The sequence below is a fragment of the Plectropomus leopardus genome, chromosome 12 (genome assembly GCF_026936395.1).
Source record: "Plectropomus leopardus strain MGB_pleo_1.0 chromosome 12, ASM2693639v1, whole genome shotgun sequence".
NCBI classification, from domain to species: domain Eukaryota; kingdom Metazoa; phylum Chordata; class Actinopteri; order Perciformes; family Serranidae; genus Plectropomus; species Plectropomus leopardus.
Genome location: NC_142187.1, coordinates 36,209,132 through 36,232,500, shown reverse-complemented (window position 1 = coordinate 36,232,500; position 23,369 = coordinate 36,209,132). Strand labels below are relative to the sequence as shown.

At 34.7% G+C, this 23,369-nt stretch overlaps 1 protein-coding gene across 3 annotated transcripts in view; it reads right to left on the bottom strand.

Moving 5' to 3' along the window:
- The window catches only part of pex5lb (peroxisomal biogenesis factor 5-like b), a 57,703-nt gene that overhangs the window by 500 nt on the left and 33,834 nt on the right, over positions 1–23,369 (bottom strand). For all 3 annotated transcript variants that reach the window (XM_088086031.1, XM_088086029.1, XM_088086030.1), the window contains 2 exons: positions 2,310–2,467; positions 1–2,181 (listed from right to left, as the gene is read on the bottom strand). The exon at positions 1–2,181 is cut by the window's left edge and continues 500 nt beyond it. In XM_088086031.1, the coding sequence (XP_087942157.1) occupies positions 1,983–2,181; positions 2,310–2,467 (357 nt within the window). In that variant the 3' untranslated portion in view covers positions 1–1,982. The remainder of the gene's footprint in view (positions 2,182–2,309; positions 2,468–23,369) is intronic.

Below are 23,369 nucleotides of genomic sequence, written 5' to 3'. Positions count from 1 at the left end.
TCCAAAAATCATAAATATAGTTTCAAGATATTTTTTCCTTTTTTAAAATAATTTTCTAATAATTCTCTCCATTTTTTAAAACAGTAATTTTCGTGTCAGCTTTTATTCATTTCTTGCAATGTACTCAATATTTTGCCGTGTTTTAGAGGAGAATTTAACGTTTCAGTCCCAAAGGGTTAAACAGTCAACAAAGAGTTAAAAGGACGGTCAGCTGTTTGTCAGTGTGGAGACGCAGACAGGGGGACGGACACTGAAGACAAACTGTGTCCCTCTGTGTGTTTGCTGTATTTACGGTTTTTTTAAACAGCTTTACTTGATGACGCCAAAAACTTTAAATGAAGTAACTTAAAATTACCATAAATTTTTAAAAAGGAATAAATTACCAATGTTTATTCTTAAGAATGTCAAACATAAAGAAAAGAAAAAAAACATTTAAAGAAAAAACACCAACATAAAAGAAAATGCAAAAAAATAAAATAAAAAAGCAAAACAATGGTAAAGAAAAACATACATCAACATGTTTCTTGAAAAATTACCAAAGACCTTCAGAGGAAAAAATGGCTTAAATGTTGCCTTATTTTCTAAAAACTGGCCTAAACAAACAAACAAACAAACAAACAAACAAACAAACAAACAAACAAACAAAACACAGTCTTTAAAATGTTCGTCTTCATGCTCTTCTGTGTCAAACGTCGGTGGAGCCGCTGCTTTCCGTCGCTCCGCCGCCAACAGGAAGCTGAGTCAGCGATGAGACGGAGTGAGTATTGATCACGTCGATATATTTGTTGATATTCGGGTTAAAATATTTGAAGCAGCGTAAATATTTTCAGCTGTTTTCTGTCGTTTGTCGTTTGTTTTTGTGCAACAGCAGAAAAAACTGAAGCCGGAGGTCAAACTGAGACCAGCGACAGGAAGGAGGCGACACACACCGCCACAATAAAACCACAACTACACTGTCCCCGCTGTCTCCTGCAGGAGCTCAGAGGAGCAGCAGGCTGAGCTGTGACGCCTCCTGCTGCTCCTCTGAGCTCCTGCAGGAGGCGTCTCCAGACGTCCCTCAGCAGCAGGTGAGTCTTTAACGTCTTTTTTTTGTCTCTGAGACGTTTTATGGCTTTCAGAGTTTAACCCTTTGAAACCGGAGCAAACTGGATTGATTTATGTTAAAAGCATGAGGGAAAAATGCAAAACTTTGTGAAAATTAGCATGAAATTAGTTTTGAAAAAAAAGGGGAGAAATATCCTGAAAAAATACCAAAGAAGAAAAGTCAAAACAAACAAAAAAAACCCGATAAAAGTGCTTAAACATAATTATGATGCTGTAACAGTTTTAGTTTCACAATCATGAGCTATATAATTATAGTTTATGGAGATTTTTCTCTACCTTTTTTCACAATGTATATATTTTTACATATAATTAAAATTTTTAATGTAATTTAAAAATAAATAAAAATATAAAATATAGTTTTGGAAGAATAATTTTCTACATGTTGATTTTGTGATTCTGCTCATTGATTGTCCTCGAAATCTTTTCGAAAGAAATCAAACCTATTTTATTGTATTTTTCTGATTTGTCCAAAGCTTTAAAGAAAAGTGACGTCCATTCAGGTTTCAAAGGGTTAAAGGAACAAAGTGACTCAGACAGACTGTTCAGAGCTTCGTTTCCTGCGTCAGCGAGCTCGTTCAGGATAAAAACACGCCGTTGGTCTCGTAAAATCTGGTGAAGCAGCTGAGCGGAAAGTTCTGAGTTTCACAGCTGAACAGCGATAAAAAAACAAAAAACGGAAAAGTGATTTTGATAAAAGAAACTGGAAGCAGAGTTTGTGACCCGACTCAGGACCGGCGCCGCGGCGAGCGCTCGGACAGGAAGCTAAAGGGTTGTGCTGTAATATTGCGAAGGATTTTCCAGCAGCTGACGTCGTCTCTTTGGTTTCCGCATCCAACCCGACAGACCCTGAGACCGCCTTCAGTCCGGCCAGGCGCCCCTCAGACGTCGCCCACGTCGAAGGCCCTCATCAGCAGGTCCAGGTCGCCCACGTCGGCGGCCTGAAACAGCTCGGGCCGGTCCATCATGGAGATGGCGATCCGCAGGGCGGCCCAGATGTTGGCCGACATCTGCTGGTGGCTGCAGCGCTGACTCCGCCTCTGCTGGTTCAGAGCCGTCAGGAAGTTACTGACCGCCTCCCTGCAGGAGCCGGACCGGGACCAGGTGAGACCAGAACACAGAACTTCAGCTGTCAGCTCATTCTGAAGTCTGGCTGAATCAAGTTTTCTGTCGTTGGTGTCGACAGGTGAGGAGGTGGGCGGAGTTACCTGTGAGCTCCCAGGTTGATGCAGCTGATCCCGAGGTTGTATCTGGACCGGATGAAGCCGGGCTGCAGCTCCAGAGCTCGGGTGTAGGCCTCCACCGCCTCCTCGCTGCGATCTCCGTTCGCCAACGTCGCGCCCAGACGGTTCCACAGCAGGTAGTCCTGAAGATGAAGACATGAGGTCGTCTCTTTTTTGACGAACGGTATGTGGAATCTGACAACCTTTAAAACGGCGAGCTACGGCACGCTCTGAGAACGGACGCGTTTTTCCACGGAGGAAAGTGCGACTGTGACAATGACACAGTGAGGCTCGCAGAGACGCAAAATACTACACAAAGCGGAAACAAACGCCAAAAACGTCCGAAAACCTCATAATGTTGCATGTTGAAAAACTGGCGAAAATTTTTTGTTTAGTATGAGGCGTCTCTACAAGCTATAATATGTCATTTTCAGCCATTTTTGGGACGGGTCAAAATTTGACATTATTTGTCGCCATAGTATAGTATGCGATTTTTCTCCATTTTTCCAACATGCTAAATTATGAGGTTTTTGGACTTTTTTGGCATTTGTTTCCACTTTGTTTAGTATGAGGCGTCTCTACAAGCTATAATATGTCATTTTCAGCCATTTTTGGGACAGGTCAAAATTTGACGTTATTTTTTGCCATAGTATAGTATGCGATTTTTCTCCATTTTTTCAACATGCTAAATTATGACATTTTAAAACTTTTTTTGCGTTTGTTTCCACTTTGTTTAGTATGTTGCGTCTCTACAAGCTATAATATGTCATTTTCAGCCATTTTTGGGACGGGTCAAAATTTGACATTTTTCGCCATAGTATAGTATGCGATTTTTCGCCATTTTTTCAACATGCTAAGTTATGACATTTTAAGACTTTTTTTGCGTTTGTTTCCACTTTGTTTAGTATGTTGCGTCTCTACAAGCTATAATATGTCATTTTCAGCCATTTTTGGGACGGGTCAAAATTTGACATTATTTGTCGCCATAGTATAGTATGCGATTTTTCTCCATTTTTCCAACATGCGAAATTATGAGGTTTTTGGACTTTTTTGGCATTTGTTTCCACTTTGTTTAGTATGAGGCGTCTCTACAAGCTATAATATGTCATTTTCAGCCATTTTTGGGACGGGTCAAAATTTGATATTTTTCGCCATAGTATAGTATGCGATTTTTCTCCATTTTTTCAACATGCTAAATTATGACATTTTAAAACTTTTTTTGCGTTTGTTTCCACTTTGTTTAGTATGTTGCGTCTCTACAAGCTATAATATGTCATTTTCAGCCATTTTTGGGACGGGTCAAAATTTGACGTTATTTTTTGCCATAGTATAGTATGCGATTTTTCTCCATTTTTCCAACTTGCTAAATTATGAGGTTTTTAGACTTTTTTGGCATTTGTTTCCACTTTATTTAGTATGAGGCGTCTCTACAAGCTATAATATGTCATTTTCAGCCATTTTTGGGACGGGTCAAAATTTGACATTTTCGCCATAGTATAGTATGCGATTCTTGGCCGTGTTTTCAAAATGCTAACTTATGACATTTTAAAACTTTTTTGGCATTTGTTTCCACTTTGTTTAGTATGTTGCGTCTCTACAAGCTATAATATGTCATTTTCAGCCATTTTTGGGACGGGTCAAAATTTGACATTATTTGTCGCCATAGTATAGAATGCGATTTTTCTCCATTTTTTCAACATGCTAAATTATGACATTTTAAAACTTTTTTTTCGTTTCTTTCCACTTTGTTTAGTATGTTGCGTCTCTACAAGCTATAATATGTCATTTTCAGCCATTTTTGGGACGGGTCAAAATTTGACATTTTTCGCCATAGTATAGTATGCGATTTTTCTCTATTTTTCCATCTTGCTAAATTATGAGGTTTTTGGACTTTTTTTTGCGTTTGTTTCCACTTTGTTTAGTATGAGGCGTCTCTACAAGCTATAATATGTCATTTTCAGCCATTTTTGGGACGGGTCAAAATTTGACATTATTTGTCGCCATAGTATAGTATGCGATTTTTCTCCATTTTTCCAACATGCGAAATTATGACATTTTAAAACTTTTTTTTCGTTTGTTTCCACTTTGTTTAGTATGTTGCGTCTCTACAAGCTATAATATGTCATTTTCAGCCATTTTTGGGACGGGTCAAAATTTGACATTTTTCGCCATAGTATAGTATGCGATTTTTCGCCATTTTTTCAACATGCGAAATTATGAGGTTTTTGGACTTTTTTGGCATTTGTTTCCACTTTGTTTAGTATGAGGCGTCTCTACAAGCTATAATATGTCATTTTCAGCCATTTTTGGGACGGGTCAAAATTTGACATTTTTCGCCATAGTATAGTATGCGATTTTTCGCCATTTTTTCAACATGCGAAATTATGAGGCTTTTGGACTTTTTTGGCATTTGTTTCCACTTTGTTTAGTATGTTGCGTCTCTACAAGCTATAATATGTCATTTTCAGCCATTTTTGGGACGGGTCAAAATTTGACATTATTTTTCGCCATAGTATAGTATGCGATTTTTCTCCATTTTTCCATCTTGCTAAATTATGAGGTTTTTGGACTTTTTTGGCATTTGTTTCCACTTTGTTTAGTATGTTGCGTCTCTACAAGTTATAATATGTCATTTTCAGCCATTTTTGGGACGGGTCAAAATTTGACATTATTTGTCGCCATAGTATAGTATGCGATTTTTCTCCATTTTTCCAACATGCGAAATTATGAGGTTTTTGGACTTTTTTGGCATTTGTTTCCACTTTATTTAGTATGTTGTGTCTCTACAAGCTATAATATGTCATTTTCAGCCATTTTTGGGACGGGTCAAAATTTGACATTTTTCGCCATAGTATAGTATGCGATTTTTCTCCATTTTTTCAACATGCTAAATTATGACATTTTAAAACTTTTTTTGCGTTTGTTTCCACTTTGTTTAGTATGAGGCGTCTCTACAAGCTATAATATGTCATTTTCAGCCATTTTTGGGACGGGTCAAAATTTGACGTTATTTGTCGCCATAGTATAGTATGTGATTTTTCTCCATTTTTTCAACATGCTAAATTATGACATTTTAAAACTTTTTTTTGCGTTTGTTTCCACTTTGTTTAGTATGAGGCGTCTCTACAAGCTATGATATGTCATTTTCAGCCATTTTTGGGACGGGTCAAAATTTGACATTTTTCGCCATAGTATAGTATGCGATTCTTGGCCATCTTTTCAACATGCTAAATTATGACATTTTAAAACTTTTTTTTCGTTTGTTTCCACTTTGTTTAGTATGTTGCGTCTCTACAAGCTATAATATGTCATTTTCAGCCATTTTTGGGACGGGTCAAAATTTGACATTATTTGTCGCCATAGTATAGTATGCGATTCTTGGCCATTTTTCCAACTTGCTAAATTATGAGGTTTTTGGACTTTTTTGGACTTTGTTTCCACTTTATTTAGTATGTTGTGTCTCTACAAGCTATAATATGTCATTTTCAGCCATTTTTGGGACGGGTCAAAATTTGACGTTATTTGTCGCCATAGTATAGTATGCGATTTTTCTCCATTTTTCCAACATGCGAAATTATGAGGTTTTTGGACTTTTTTGGCATTTGTTTCCACTTTGTTTAGTATGAGGCGTCTCTACAAGCTATAATATGTCATTTTCAGCCATTTTTGGGACGGGTCAAATTTTGACATTATTTTTCGCCATAGTATAGTATGCGATTTTTCTCCATTTTTCCAACATGCGAAATTATGAGGTTTTTGGACTTTTTTGGCATTTGTTTCCACTTTGTTTAGTATGTTGCGTCTCTACAAGCTATAATATGTCATTTTCAGCCATTTTTGGGACGGGTCAAAATTTGACGTTATTTGTCGCCATAGTATAGTATGCGATTTTTCTCCATTTTTTCAACATGCTAAATTATGACATTTTAAAACTTTTTTTTGCGTTTGTTTCCACTTTGTTTAGTATGTTGCGTCTCTACAAGCTATAATATGTCATTTTCAGCCATTTTTGGGACGGGTCAAAATTTGACATTATTTGTCGCCATAGTATAGTATGCGATTCTTGGCCATTTTTCCAACTTGCTAAATTATGAGGTTTTTGGACTTTTTTGGACTTTGTTTCCACTTTATTTAGTATGTTGTGTCTCTACAAGCTATAATATGTCATTTTCAGCCATTTTTGGGACGGGTCAAAATTTGACATTATTTGTCGCCATAGTATAGTATGCGATTTTTCTCCATTTTTCCAACATGCGAAATTATGAGGTTTTTGGACTTTTTTGGCATTTGTTTCCACTTTGTTTAGCATGTTGCGTCTCTACAAGCTATAATATGTCATTTTCAGCCATTTTTGACACGGGTCAGAATTTGACGTTTTTCGCCATAGTATAGTATGCGATTCTTGGCCATGTTTTCAACATGCTAAATTATGACATTTTAAAACTTTTTTTGCGTTTGTTTCCACTTTGTTTAGTATGAGGCGTCTCTACAAGCTATAATATGTCATTTTCAGCCATTTTTGGGACGGGTCAAAATTTGACATTATTTTTCGCCATAGTATAGTATGCGATTTTTCTCCATTTTTCCAACATGCGAAATTATGAGGTTTTTGGACTTTTTTGGCATTTGTTTCCACTTTGTTTAGTATGAGGCGTCTCTACAAGCTATAATATGTCATTTTCAGCCATTTTTGGGACGGGTCAAAATTTGACATTTTTCGCCATAGTATAGTATGCGATTCTTGGCCATTTTTCCAACATGCGAAATTATGAGGTTTTTGGACTTTTTTGGCATTTGTTTCCACTTTGTTTAGTATGAGGCGTCTCTACAAGCTATAATATGTCATTTTCAGCCATTTTTGGGACGGGTCAAAATTTGACATTATTTTTCGCCATAGTATAGTATGCGATTTTTCGCCATTTTTTCAACATGCTAAATTATGACATTTTAAGACTTTTTTTGCGTTTGTTTCCACTTTGTTTAGTATGTTGCGTCTCTACAAGCTATAATATGTCATTTTCAGCCATTTTTGGGACGGGTCAAAATTTGACATTATTTTTCGCCATAGTATAGTATGCGATTTTTCTCCATTTTTCCAACTTGCTAAATTATGAGGTTTTTGGACTTTTTTGGCATTTGTTTCCACTTTGTTTAGTATGTTGCGTCTCTACAAGCTATAATATGTCATTTTCAGCCATTTTTGGGACGGGTCAAAATTTGACGTTATTTGTCGCCATAGTATAGTATGCGATTTTTCTCCATTTTTTCAACATGCTAAATTATGACATTTTAAAACTTTTTTTTCATTTGTTTCCACTTTGTTTAGTATGTTGCGTCTCTACAAGCTATAATATGTCATTTTCAGCCATTTTTGGGACGGGTCAAAATTTGACATTTTTCGCCATAGTATAGTATGCGATTCTTGGCCATTTTTCCAACATGCGAAATTATGAGGTTTTTGGACTTTTTTGGCATTTGTTTCCACTTTATTTAGTATGTTGCGTCTCTACAAGCTATAATATGTCATTTTCAGCCATTTTTGGGACGGGTCAAAATTTGACATTTTTCGCCATAGTATAGTATGTGATTTTCTCCATTTTTCCAACATGCTAAATTATGACATTTTAAAACTTTTTTTGCGTTTGTTTCCACTTTGTTTAGTATGAGGCGTCTCTACAAGCTATAATATGTCATTTTCAGCCATTTTTGGGACGGGTCAAAATTTGACATTTTTCGCCATAGTATAGTATGCGATTTTTGGCCGTTTTTCAACATGCTAAATTATGACATTTTAAGACTTTTTTTGCGTTTGTTTCCACTTTGTTTAGTATGTTGCGTCTCTACAAGCTATAATATGTCATTTTCAGCCATTTTTGGGACGGGTCAAAATTTGACGTTATTTGTCGCCATAGTATAGTATGTGATTTTTCTCCATTTTTACAACATGCAAAATTATGAGGTTTTTGGACTTTTTGGCATTTGTTTCCACTTTGTTTAGTATGTTGCGTCTCTACAAGGTATAATATGTCATTTTCCGCCATTTTTGTGACGGGTCAAAATTTGACGTTATTTGTCGCCATAGTATAGTATGCGATTTTCTCCATTTTTCAACATGCTAAATTATGATGTTTTTGGACTTTTTTGGCATTTGTTTCCACTTTGTTTAGTATGAGGCGTCTCTACAAGCTATAATATGTCATTTTCAGCCATTTTTGGGACGGGTCAAAATTTGACATTTTTCGCCATAGTATAGTATGCGATTCTTCGCCATTTTTTCAACATGCTAAATTATGACATTTTAAAACTTTTTTGGCATTTGTTTCCACTTTGTTTAGTATGTTGCGTCTCTACAAGCTATAATATGTCATTTTCAGCCATTTTTGGGACGGGTCAAAATTTGACGTTATTTTTTGCCATAGTATAGTATGCGATTTTTCTCCATTTTTCCAACATGCAAAATTATGAGGTTTTTGGACTTTTTTGGACTTTGTTTCCACTTTGTTTAGTATGTTGCGTCTCTACAAGCTATAATATGTCATTTTCAGCCATTTTTGGGACGGGTCAAAATTTGACATTTTTCGCCATAGTATAGTATGCGATTTTTCTCCATTTTTCCAACTTGCTAAATTATGAGGTTTTTGGACTTTTTGGCCTTTGTTTCCACTTTGTTTAGTATGTTGCGTCTCTACAAGCTATAATATGTCATTTTCAGCCATTTTTGGGACGGGTCAAAATTTGACGTTATTTGTCGCCATAGTATAGTATGCGATTTTTCTCCATTTTTTCAACATGCTAAATTATGACATTTTAAAACTTTTTTGGCATTTGTTTCCACTTTATTTAGTATGAGGCGTCTCTACAAGCTATAATATGTCATTTTCAGCCATTTTGGGACGGGTCAAAATTTGACATTATTTCGCCATAGTATAGTATGCGATTTTTCTCCATTTTTCCAACATGCTAAATTATGAGGTTTTGGACTTTTTGGCATTTGTTTCCACTTTGTTTAGTATGTTGCGTCTCTACAAGCTATAATATGTCATTTTCAGCCATTTTTGGGACGGGTCAAAATTTGACATTTTTCGCCATAGTATAGTATGCGATTCTTGGCCATCTTTTCAACATGCTAAATTATGACATTTTAAGACTTTTTTTGCGTTTGTTTCCACTTTGTTTAGTATGTTGCGTCTCTACAAGCTATAATATGTCATTTTCAGCCATTTTTGGGACGGGTCAAAATTTGACATTTTTCGCCATAGTATAGTATGCGATTTTTGGCCATTTTTCCAACATGCTAAATTATGAGGCTTTTGGACTTTTTGGCATTTGTTTCCACTTTGTTTAGTATGAGGCGTCTCTACAAGCTATAATATGTCATTTTCAGCCATTTTTGGGACGGGTCAAAATTTGACATTTTTCGCCATAGTATAGTATGCGATTTTTCTCCATTTTTCCAACTTGCTAAATTATGAGGTTTTTGGACTTTTTTGGCATTTGTTTCCACTTTGTTTAGTATGTTGCGTCTCTACAAGCTATTATATGTCATTTTCAGCCATTTTTGTGACGGGTCAAAATTTGACATTTTTCGCCATAGTATAGTATGCGATTTTTCTCCATTTTTTCAACATGCTAAATTATGACATTTTAAAACTTTTTTGGCATTTGTTTCCACTTTGTTTAGTATGAGGCGTCTCTACAAGCTATAATATGTCATTTTCAGCCATTTTTGGGACGGGTCAAAATTTGACGTTATTTGTCGCCATAGTATAGTATGCAATTTTTCTCCATTTTTTCAACATGCTAAATTATGAGGTTTTTGGACTTTTTTGGCATTTGTTTCCACTTTGTTTAGTATGAGGCGTCTCTACAAGCTGTAATATGTCATTTTCAGCCATTTTGGGACGGGTCAAAATTTGACGTTATTTGTCGCCATAGTATAGTATGCGATTTTTCTCCATTTTTTCAACATGCTAAATTATGACATTTTAAAACTTTTTTTTGCGTTTGTTTCCACTTTGTTTAGTATGAGGCGTCTCTACAAGCTATAATATGTCATTTTCAGCCATTTTTGGGACGGGTCAAAATTTGACATTTTTCGCCATAGTATAGTATGCGATTTTTCTCCATTTTTTCAACATGCTAAGTTATGACATTTTAAGATTTTTTTTGCGTTTGTTTCCACTTTGTTTAGTATGAGGCGTCTCTACAAGCTATAATATGTCATTTTCAGCCATTTTTGGGACGGGTCAAAATTTGACATTATTTGTCGCCATAGTATAGTATGCGATTTTTCTCCATTTTTCCAACTTGCTAAATTATGAGGTTTTTGGACTTTTTTGGCATTTGTTTCCACTTTGTTTAGTATGAGGCGTCTCTACAAGCTATAATATGTCATTTTCAGCCATTTTTGGGATGGGTCAAATTTTGACATTATTTTTCGCCATAGTATAGTATGCGATTTTTCTCCATTTTTTCAACATGCTAAATTATGACATTTTTAAACTTTTTTTGCGTTTGTTTCCACTTTGTTTAGTATGTTGCGTCTCTACAAGCTATAATATGTCATTTTCAGCCATTTTTGGGACGGGTCAAAATTTGACATTTTCGCCATAGTATAGTATGCGATTCTTGGCCATTTTTCCAACATGCTAAATTATGAGGTTTTAAAACTTTTTGGCATTTGTTTCCACTTTGTTTAGTATGTTGCGTCTCTACAAGCTATAATATGTCATTTTCAGCCATTTTTGGACGGGTCAAAATTTGACATTATTTCGCCATAGTATAGTATCGATTTTTCTCCATTTTTCAACATGCTAAATTATGAGGTTTTTGGACTTTTTGGCATTTGTTTCCACTTTGTTTAGTATGAGGCGTCTCTACAAGCTATAATATGTCATTTTCAGCCATTTTGGGGGTCAAAATTTGACATTATTTTTCGCCATAGTATAGTATGCGATTTTCTCCATTTTTCCAACATGCTAAATTATGAGGTTTTGGACTTTTTGGCATTTGTTTCCACTTTGTTTAGTATGTTGCGTCTCTACAAGCTATAATATGTCATTTTCAGCCATTTTGGGACGGGTCAAAATTTGACATTTTTTCGCCATAGTATAGTATGCGATTTTTCTCCATTTTTCAACATGCTAAATTATGACATTTTAAAACTTTTTGGCATTTGTTTCCACTTTGTTTAGTATGAGGCGTCCTCTACAAGCTATAATATGTCATTTTCAGCCATTTTTGGGACGGGTCAAAATTTGACATTTTTCGCCATAGTATAGTATGCGATTCTTGGCAATTTTGTCAACATGCTAAATTATGACATTTTAAGACTTTCTTTTCGTTTGTTTCCACTTTGTTTAGTATGTTGCGTCTCTACAAGCTATAATATGTCATTTTCAGCCATTTTTGGGACGGGTCAAAATTTGACGTTATTTGTCGCCATAGTATAGTATGCGATTTTTCTCCATTTTTTCAACATGCTAAATTATGAGGTTTTTGGACTTTTTTGGCATTTGTTTCCACTTTGTTTAGTATGAGGCGTCTCTACAAGCTATAATATGTCATTTTCAGCCATTTTTGGGACGGGTCAAAATTTGACATTATTTTTCGCCATAGTATAGTATGCGATTTTTCTCCATTTTTCCAACTTGCTAAATTATGAGGTTTTGGACTTTTTGGCATTTGTTTCCACTTTGTTTAGTATGAGGCGTCTCTACAAGCTATAATATGTCATTTTCAGCCATTTTTGGACGGGTCAAAATTTGACATTATTTTTCGCCATAGTATAGTATGCGATTTTCTCCATTTTTCAACATGCTAAATTATGACATTTTGGACTTTTTTGCGTTTGTTTCCACTTTGTTTAGTATGTTGTGTCTCTACAAGCTATAATATGTCATTTTCAGCCATTTTTGGGACGGGTCAAAATTTGACGTTATTTGTCGCCATAGTATAGTATGCGATTTTTCTCCATTTTTTCAACATGCTAAATTATGACATTTTGGACTTTTTTGGCATTTGTTTCCACTTTGTTTAGTATGTTGCGTCTCTACAAGCTATAATATGTCATTTTCAGCCATTTTTGGGACGGGTCAAAATTTGACATTATTTGTCGCCATAGTATAGTATGCGATTTTTCTCCATTTTTCCAACATGCGAAATTATGAGGTTTTTGGACTTTTTTGGCATTTGTTTCCACTTTGTTTAGTATGAGGCGTCTCTACAAGCTATAATATGTCATTTTCAGCCATTTTTGGGACGGGTCAAAATTTGACATTATTTGTCGCCATAGTATAGTATGCGATTTTTCTCAATTTTTCCAACATGCAAAATTATGAGGTTTTTGGACTTTGTTGGACTTTGTTTCCACTTTGTTTAGTATGTTGCGTCTCTACAAGCTATAATATGTCATTTTCAGCCATTTTTGGGACGGGTCAAAATTTGACATTTTTCGCCATAGTATAGTATGCGATTTTTCTCCATTTTTTCAACATGCTAAATTATGACATTTTAAAACTTTTTTTTCATTTGTTTCCACTTTGTTTAGTATGAGGCGTCTCTACAAGCTATAATATGTCATTTTCAGCCATTTTTGGGACGGGTCAAAATTTGACATTTTTCGCCATAGTATAGTATGCGATTCTTGGCCATTTTTCCAACATGCGAAATTATGAGGTTTTTGGACTTTTTTGGCATTTGTTTCCACTTTGTTTAGTATGTTGCGTCTCTACAAGCTATAATATGTCATTTTCAGCCATTTTTGGGACGGGTCAAAATTTGACATTTTTCGCCATAGTATAGTATGCGATTTTTCTCCATTTTTCCAACTTGCTAAATTATGAGGTTTTTGGACTTTTTTGGCATTTGTTTCCACTTTGTTTAGTATGTTGCGTCTCTACAAGCTATAATATGTCATTTTCAGCCATTTTTGGGACGGGTCAAAATTTGATATTTTTCGCCATAGTATAGTATGCGATTTTTCTCCATTTTTTCAACATGCTAAATTATGACATTTTAAAACTTTTTGGCATTGGTTTCCACTTTGTTTAGTATGTTGCGTCTCTACAAGCTATAATATGTCATTTTCAGCCATTTTTGGGACGGGTCAAAATTTGACATTTTTCGCCATAGTATAGTATGCGATTTTTCTCCATTTTTCCAACATGCGAAATTATGAGGTTTTTGGACTTTTTTGGCATTTGTTTCCACTTTGTTTAGTATGAGGCGTCTCTACAAGCTATAATATGTCATTTTCAGCCATTTTTGGGACGGGTCAAAATTTGACATTTTTCGCCATAGTATAGTATGCGATTTTTCTCCATTTTTCCAACATGCAAAATTATGAGGTTTTTGGACTTTTTTGGCATTTGTTTCCACTTTGTTTAGTATGAGGCGTCTCTACAAGCTATAATATGTCATTTTCAGCCATTTTTGGGACGGGTCAAAATTTGACATTTTTCGCCATAGTATAGTATGCGATTTTCGGCGACTTTTTCAACATGCTAAATTCATGACATTTTTGGCCCTTTTTGGCCTTTGATTCTACTTTGTATTCTATGATGCGTCTCTAAAAGCTATAATAAGTCATTTTCAGCCATTTTGGGACGGGTCAAAATTTGACATTTTTCGCCATAGTATAGTATGCGATTTTTCTCCATTTTTCCAACATGCTAAATTATGAGGTTTTTGGACTTTTTTGGCATTTGTTTCCACTTTGTTTAGTATGAGGCGTCTCTACAAGCTATAATATGTCATTTTCAGCCATTTTTGGGACGGGTCAAAATTTGACATTATTTTTCGCCATAGTATAGTATGCGATTTTTCTCCATTTTTCCAACTTGCTAAATTATGAGGTTTTTGGACTTTTTTGGCATTTGTTTCCACTTTGTTTAGTATGAGGCGTCTCTACAAGCTATAATATGTCATTTTCAGCCATTTTTGGGACGGGTCAAAATTTGACATTTTTCGCCATAGTATAGTATGCGATTTTTGGCCATTTTTTCAACATGCTAAATTATGACATTTTAAAACTTTTTTTGCGTTTGTTTCCACTTTGTTTAGTATGTTGCGTCTCTACAAGCTATAATATGTCATTTTCAGCCATTTTTGGGACGGGTCAAAATTTGACATTATTTTTCGCCATAGTATAGTATGCGATTTTTCTCCATTTTTCCAACTTGCTAAATTATGAGGTTTTTGGACTTTTTTGGCATTTGTTTCCACTTTGTTTAGTATGTTGCGTCTCTACAAGCTATAATATGTCATTTTCAGCCATTTTTGGGACGGGTCAAAATTTGACATTTTTCGCCATAGTATAGTATGCGATTTTTCTCCATTTTTCCAACTTGCTAAATTATGACATTTTAAAACTTTTTTGGCATTTGTTTCCACTTTATTTAGCATGTTGCGTCTCTACAAGCTATAATATGTCATTTTCAGCCATTTTTGGGACGGGTCAAAATTTGACATTATTTTTCGCCATAGTATAGTATGCGATTTTTCTCCATTTTTCCAACTTGCTAAATTATGAGGTTTTTGGACTTTTTTGGCATTTGTTTCCACTTTGTTTAGTATGAGGCGTCTCTACAAGCTATAATATGTCATTTTCAGCCATTTTTGGGACGGGTCAAAATTTGACATTTTTCGCCATAGTATAGTATGCGATTTTTCTCCATTTTTCCAACATGCGAAATTATGAGGTTTTTGGACTTTTTTGGCATTTGTTTCCACTTTGTTTAGTATGTTGCGTCTCTACAAGCTATAATATGTCATTTTCAGCCATTTTTGGGACGGGTCAAAATTTGACATTTTTCGCCATAGTATAGTATGCGATTTTTCTCCATTTTTCCAACTTGCTAAATTATGAGGTTTTTGGACTTTTTTGGCATTTGTTTCCACTTTGTTTAGTATGTTGCGTCTCTACAAGCTATTATATGTCATTTTCAGCCATTTTGGGACGGGTCAAAATTTGACATTTTTTCGCCATATTATAGTATGCGTTTTTTGGCCATTTTTTCAACATCCAAAATTATGACATTTTAAGACTTTTTGGCATTTGTTTCCACTTTGTTTAGTATGAGGCGTCTCTACAAGCTATAATATGTCATTTTCAGCCATTTTTGGGACGGGTCAAAATTTGACATTTTTCGCCATAGTATAGTATGCGATTTTTCTCCATTTTTCCAACATGCGAAATTATGAGGTTTTTGGACTTTTTTGGCATTTGTTTCCACTTTGTTTAGTATGTTGCGTCTCTACAAGCTATAATATGTCATTTTCAGCCATTTTTGGGACGGGTCAAAATTTGACGTTATTTTTCGCCATAGTATAGTATGCGATTTTTCTCCATTTTTCCAACTTGCTAAATTATGACATTTTAAAACTTTTTTGGCATTTGTTTCCACTTTGTTTAGTATGTTGCGTCTCTACAAGCTATTATATGTCATTTTCAGCCATTTTTGGGACGGGTCAAAATTTGACATTTTTCGCCATAGTATAGTATGCGATTTTTCTCCATTTTTCCAACATGCAAAATTATGAGGTTTTTGGACTTTTTTGGCATTTGTTTCCACTTTGTTTAGTATGTTGCGTCTCTACAAGCTATATAATATGTCATTTTCAGCCATTTTTGTGACGGGTCAAAATTTGACATTTTTCGCCATAGTATAGTATGCGATTTTTCTCCATTTTTCCAACATGCAAAATTATGACATTTTAAGACTTTTTTGGCATTTGTTTCCACTTTGTTTAGTATGAGGCGTCTCTACAAGCTATAATATGTCATTTTCAGCCATTTTTGGGACGGGTCAAAATTTGACATTTTTCGCCATAGTATAGTATGCGATTCTTGGCCATTTTTCCAACATGCTAAATTATGACATTTTAAAACTTTTTTTGCGTTTGTTTCCACTTTGTTTAGTATGAGGCGTCTCTACAAGCTATAATATGTCATTTTCAGCCATTTTTGGGACGGGTCAAAATTTGACATTTTTCGCCATAGTATAGTATGCGATTTTTCTCCATTTTTCCAACATGCGAAATTATGAGGTTTTTGGACTTTTTTGGCATTTGTTTCCACTTTGTTTAGTATGTTGCGTCTCTACAAGCTATAATATGTCATTTTCAGCCATTTTTGGGACGGGTCAAAATTTGACATTATTTGTCGCCATAGTATAGTATGCGATTCTTGGCCATTTTTCCAACATGCTAAATTATGACATTTTGGACTTTTTGGCATTTGTTTCCACTTTGTTTAGTATGTTGCGTCTCTACAAGCTATAATATGTCATTTTCAGCCATTTTTGGGACGGGTCAAAATTTGACATTATTTTTCGCCATAGTATAGTATGCGATTTTTCTCCATTTTTCCAACATGCGAAATTATGAGGTTTTTGGACTTTTTTGGCATTTGTTTCCACTTTGTTTAGTATGTTGCGTCTCTACAAGCTATAATATGTCATTTTCAGCCATTTTTGGGACGGGTCAAAATTTGACATTTTTCGCCATAGTATAGTATGCGATTTTTCTCCATTTTTCCAACATGCGAAATTATGAGGTTTTTGGACTTTTTTGGCATTTGTTTCCACTTTGTTTAGTATGAGGCGTCTCTACAAGCTATAATATGTCATTTTCAGCCATTTTTGGGACGGGTCAAAATTTGACATTTTTCGCCATAGTATAGTATGCGATTCTTGGCCATGTTTTCAACATGCTAAATTATGACATTTTAAAACTTTTTTTTGCGTTTGTTTCCACTTTGTTTAGTATGAGGCGTCTCTACAAGCTATAATATGTCATTTTCAGCCATTTTTGGGACGGGTCAAAATTTGACATTTTTCGCCATAGTATAGTATGCGATTTTTCTCCATTTTTTCAACATGCTAAGTTATGACATTTTGGACTTTTTGGACTTTGTTTCCACTTTGTTTAGTATGAGGCGTCTCTACAAGCTATAATATGTCATTTTCAGCCATTTTTGGGACGGGTCAAAATTTGACATTTTTCGCCATAGTATAGTATGCGATTCTTGGCCATTTTTCCAACATGCGAAATTATGAGGTTTTTGGACTTTTTTGGCATTTGTTTCCACTTTGTTTAGTATGAGGCGTCTCTACAAGCTATAATATGTCATTTTCAGCCATTTTTGTGACGGGTCAAAATTTGACATTTTTCGCCATAGTATAGTATGCGATTTTTCTCCATTTTTTCAACATGCTAAGTTATGACATTTTAAGATTTTTTTTGCATTTGTTTCCACTTTGTTTAGTATGTTGCGTCTCTACAAGCTATAATATGTCATTTTCAGCCATTTTTGGGACGGGTCAAAATTTGACATTTTTCGCCATAGTATAGTATGCGATTTTTCTCCATTTTTCCAACATGCAAAATTATGACATTTTAAAACTTTTTTGGCATTTGTTTCCACTTTGTTTAGTATGTTGCGTCTCTACAAGCTATAATATGTCATTTTCAGCCATTTTTGGGACGGGTCAAAATTTGACATTTTTCGCCATAGTATAGTATGCGATTCTTGGCCATTTTTCCAACATGCAAAATTATGACATTTTAAAACTTTTTTGGCATTTGTTTCCACTTTATTTAGCATGTTGCGTCTCTACAAGCTATAATATGTCATTTTCAGCCATTTTTGGGACGGGTCAAAATTTGACATTTTTCGCCATAGTATAGTATGCGATTTTTCTCCATTTTTCCAACATGCAAAATTATGAGGTTTTTGGACTTTTTTGGCATTTGTTTCCACTTTGTTTAGTATGTTGCGTCTCTACAAGCTATAATATGTCATTTTCAGCCATTTTTGGGACGGGTCAAAATTTGACATTTTTCGCCATAGTATAGTATGCGATTTTTCTCCATTTTTCCAACTCGCTAAATTATGAGGTTTTTGGACTTTTTTGGCATTTGTTTCCACTTTGTTTAGTATGTTGCGTCTCTACAAGCTATAATATGTCATTTTCAGCCATTTTTGGGACGGGTCAAAATTTGACATTTTTCGCCATAGTATAGTATGCGATTTTTCTCCATTTTTCCAACTTGCTAAATTATGAGGTTTTTGGACTTTTTTGGCATTTGTTTCCACTTTGTTTAGTATGAGGCGTCTCTACAAGCTATTATATGTCATTTTCAGCCATTTTTGGGACGGGTCAAAATTTGACATTTTTTCCCATAGTATAGTATGCGATTCTTGGCCATTTTTCCAACATGCTAAATTATGACATTTTAAAACTTTTTTGGCATTTGTTTCCACTTTGTTTAGTATGTTGCGTCTCTACAAGCTATAATATGTCATTTTCAGCCATTTTTGGGACGGGTCAAAATTTGACATTATTTTTCGCCATAGTATAGTATGCGATTTTTCTCCATTTTTCCAACATGCGAAATTATGAGGTTTTTGGACTTTTTTGGCATTTGTTTCCACTTTGTTTAGTATGTTGCGTCTCTACAAGCTATAATATGTCATTTTCAGCCATTTTTGGGACGGGTCAAAATTTGACATTTTTCGCCATAGTATAGTATGCGATTCTTGGCCATGTTTTCAACATGCTAAATTATGACATTTTAAAACTTTTTTGGCATTTGTTTCCACTTTGTTTAGTATGTTGCGTCTCTACAAGCTATAATATGTCATTTTCAGCCATTTTTGGGACGGGTCAAAATTTGACGTTATTTTTTGCCATAGTATAGTATGCGATTTTTCTCCATTTTTCCAACATGCAAAATTATGAGGTTTTAAAACTTTTTGGCATTTGTTTCCACTTTATTTAGTATGTGGCGTCTCTACAAGCTATAATATGTCATTTTCAGCCATTTTTGGGACGGGTCAAAATTTGACATTTTTCGCCATAGTATAGTATGCGATTTTTTCTCCATTTTTCCAACATGCGAAATTATGAGGTTTTTGAACTTTTTGGCATTTGTTTCCACTTTGTTTAGTATGTTGCGTCTCTACAAGCTATTATATGTCATTTTCAGCCATTTTTGGGACGGGTCAAAATTTGACATTTTTCGCCATAGTATAGTATGCGATTCTTGGCCGTGTTTTCAACATGCTAAATTATGACATTTTAAAACTTTTTTGTCGTTTGTTTCCACTTTGTTTAGTATGAGCCATCTCTACAAGCTATAATATGTCATTTTCAGCCATTTTTGGGACGGGTCAAAATTTGACATTATTTGTCGCCATAGTATAGTATGCGATTTTTCTCCATTTTTCCAACTTGCTAAATTATGAGGTTTTTAGACTTTTTGGCATTTGTTTCCACTTTGTTTAGTATGAGGCGTCTCTACAAGCTATAATATGTCATTTTCAGCCATTTTTGGACGGGTCAAAATTTGACATTTTTCGCCATAGTATAGTATGCGATTCTTGGCCATTTTTCCAACATGCGAAATTATGAGGTTTTTGAACTTTTTTGGCATTTGTTTCCACTTTATTTAGTATGTTGCGTCTCTACAAGCTATTATATGTCATTTTCAGCCATTTTTGGGACGGGTCAAAATTTGACATTATTTTTCGCCATAGTATAGTATGCGATTTTTCTCCATTTTTCCAACATGCTAAATTATGACATTTTTAAACTTTTTGGCATTTGTTTCCACTTTGTTTAGTATGTTGCGTCTCTACAAGCTATAATATGTCATTTTCAGCCATTTTTGGGACGGGTCAAAATTTGACATTATTTTTCGCCATAGTATAGTATGCGATTTTTCTCCATTTTTTCAACATGCGAAATTATGAGGTTTTTGGACTTTTTTGGCATTTGTTTCCACTTTATTTAGCATGTTGCGTCTCTACAAGCTATAATATGTCATTTTCAGCCATTTTTGGGACGGGTCAAAATTTGACATTTTTCGCCATAGTATAGTATGCGATTCTTGGCCATGTTTTCAACATGCGAAATTATGACATTTTAAAACTTGGTTTGGCATTTGTTTCCACTTTGTTTAGTATGTTGCGTCTCTACAAGCTATAATATGTCATTTTCAGCCATTTTTGGGACGGGTCAAAATTTGACATTATTTTTCGCCATAGTATAGTATGCGATTTTTCTCCATTTTTCCAACATGCGAAATTATGAGGTTTTTGGACTTTTTTGGACTTTGTTTCCACTTTGTTTAGTATGAGGCGTCTCTACAAGCTATTATATGTCATTTTCAGCCATTTTTGGGACGGGTCAAAATTTGACATTTTTCGCCATAGTATAGTATGCGATTCTTGGCCATTTTTCCAACATGCGAAATTATGAGGTTTTTGGACTTTTTTGGCATTTGTTTCCACTTTGTTTAGTATGTTGCGTCTCTACAAGCTATTATATGTCATTTTCAGCCATTTTTGGGACGGGTCAAAATTTGACATTATTTGTCGCCATAGTATAGTATGCGATTCTTGGCCGTGTTTTCAACATGCTAAATTATGACATTTTAAAACTTTTTTGTCGTTTGTTTCCACTTTGTTTAGTATGAGCCATCTCTACAAGCTATAATATGTCATTTTCAGCCATTTTTGGGACGGGTCAAAATTTGACATTATTTTTCGCCATAGTATAGTATGTGATTTTTCTCCATTTTTCCAACATGCGAAATTATGAGGTTTTTGGACTTTTTTGGACTTTGTTTCCACTTTGTTTAGTATGAGGCGTCTCTACAAGCTATTATATGTCATTTTCACCCATTTTTGGGACGGGTCAAAATTTGACATTTTTCGCCATAGTATAGTATGCGATTCTTGGCCATTTTTCCAACATGCGAAATTATGAGGTTTTTGAACTTTTTTGGCATTTGTTTCCACTTTGTTTAGTATGTTGCGTCTCTACAAGCTATAATATGTCATTTTCAGCCATTTTTGGGACGGGTCAAAATTTGACATTATTTTTCGCCATAGTATAGTATGCGATTTTTCTCCATTTTTCCAACATGCGAAATTATGAGGTTTTTGGACTTTTTTGGACTTTGTTTCCACTTTGTTTAGTATGAGGCGTCTCTACAAGCTATTATATGTCATTTTCAGCCATTTTTGGGACGGGTCAAAATTTGACATTATTTTTCGCCATAGTATAGTATGCGATTTTTCTCCATTTTTCCATCTTGCTAAATTATGAGGTTTTTGGACTTTTTTGGCATTTGTTTCCACTTTATTTAGCATGTTGCGTCTCTACAAGCTATTATATGTCATTTTCAGCCATTTTTGGGACGGGTCAAAATTTGACATTTTTCGCCATAGTATAGTATGCGATTCTTGGCCATGTTTTCAACTTGCTAAATTATGACATTTTAAAACTTTTTTTGCGTTTGTTTCCACTTTGTTTAGTATGTTGCGTCTCTACAAGCTATTATATGTCATTTTCAGCCATTTTTGGGACGGGTCAAAATTTGACATTATTTTTCGCCATAGTATAGTATGCGATTCTTGGCCATGTTTTCAACATGCTAAATTATGACATTTTAAAACTTTTTTGGCATTTGTTTCCACTTTGTTTAGTATGAGGCGTCTCTACAAGCTATAATATGTCATTTTCAGCCATTTTTGGGACGGGTCAAAATTTGACATTATTTTTCGCCATAGTATAGTATGCGATTTTTCTCCATTTTTCCAACTTGCTAAATTATGAGGTTTTTGGACTTTTTTGGCATTTGTTTCCACTTTGTTTAGTATGAGGCGTCTCTACAAGCTATTATATGTCATTTTCAGCCATTTTTGGGACGGGTCAAAATTTGACATTATTTTTCGCCATAGTATAGTATGCGATTTTTCTCCATTTTTCCAACATGCGAAATTATGAGGTTTTTGGACTTTTTTGGCATTTGTTTCCACTTTGTTTAGTATGAGGCGTCTCTACAAGCTATAATATGTCATTTTCAGCCATTTTTGGGACGGGTCAAAATTTGACATTATTTTTCGCCATAGTATAGTATGCGATTTTTCTCCATTTTTCCAACATGCAAAATTATGAGGTTTTTGGACTTTTTTGGCATTTGTTTCCACTTTGTTTAGTATGTTGCGTCTCTACAAGCTATTATATGTCATTTTCAGCCATTTTTGGGACGGGTCAAAATTTGACATTATTTTTCGCCACAGTATAGTATGCGATTTTTCTCCATTTTTCCAACTTGCTAAATTATGAGGTTTTTGGACTTTTTTGGCATTTGTTTCCACTTTATTTAGCATGTTGCATCACTACAAGCTATAATATGTCATTTTCACCCATTTTTGGGACGGGTCAAAATTTGACATTTTTCGCCATAGTATAGTATGCGATTTTTCTCCATTTTTCCAACTCGCTAAATTATGAGGTTTTTGGACTTTTTTGGCATTTGTTTCCACTTTATTTAGTATGAGGCGTCTCTACAAGCTATAATATGTCATTTTCAGCCATTTTTGGGACGGGTCAAAATTTGACATTTTTCGCCATAGTATAGTATGCGATTCTTGGCCATGTTTTCAACATGCTAAATTATGACATTTTAAAACTTTTTTGGCATTTGTTTCCACTTTGTTTAGTATGTTGCGTCTCTACAAGCTATAATATGTCATTTTCAGCCATTTTTGGGACGGGTCAAAATTTGACATTTTTCGCCATAGTATAGTATGCGATTCTTGGCCATTTTTCCAACATGCGAAATTATGAGCTTTTTGGACTTTTTTGGACTTTGTTTCCACTTTGTTTAGTATGTTGCGTCTCTACAAGCTATTATATGTCATTTTCAGCCATTTTGGGACGGGTCAAAATTTGACATTATTTGTCGCCATAGTATAGTATGCGATTCTTGGCCATGTTTTCAACATGCTAAATTATGACATTTTAAAACTTTTTTTTCGTTTGTTTCCACTTTGTTTAGTATGTTGCGTCTCTACAAGCTATTATATGTCATTTTCAGCCATTTTTGGGACGGGTCAAAATTTGACATTATTTGTCGCCATAGTATAGTATGCGATTCTTGGCCGTTTTTTCAACATGCTAAATTATGAGGTTTTTGGACTTTTTTGGCATTTGTTTCCACTTTGTTTAGTATGAGGCGTCTCTACAA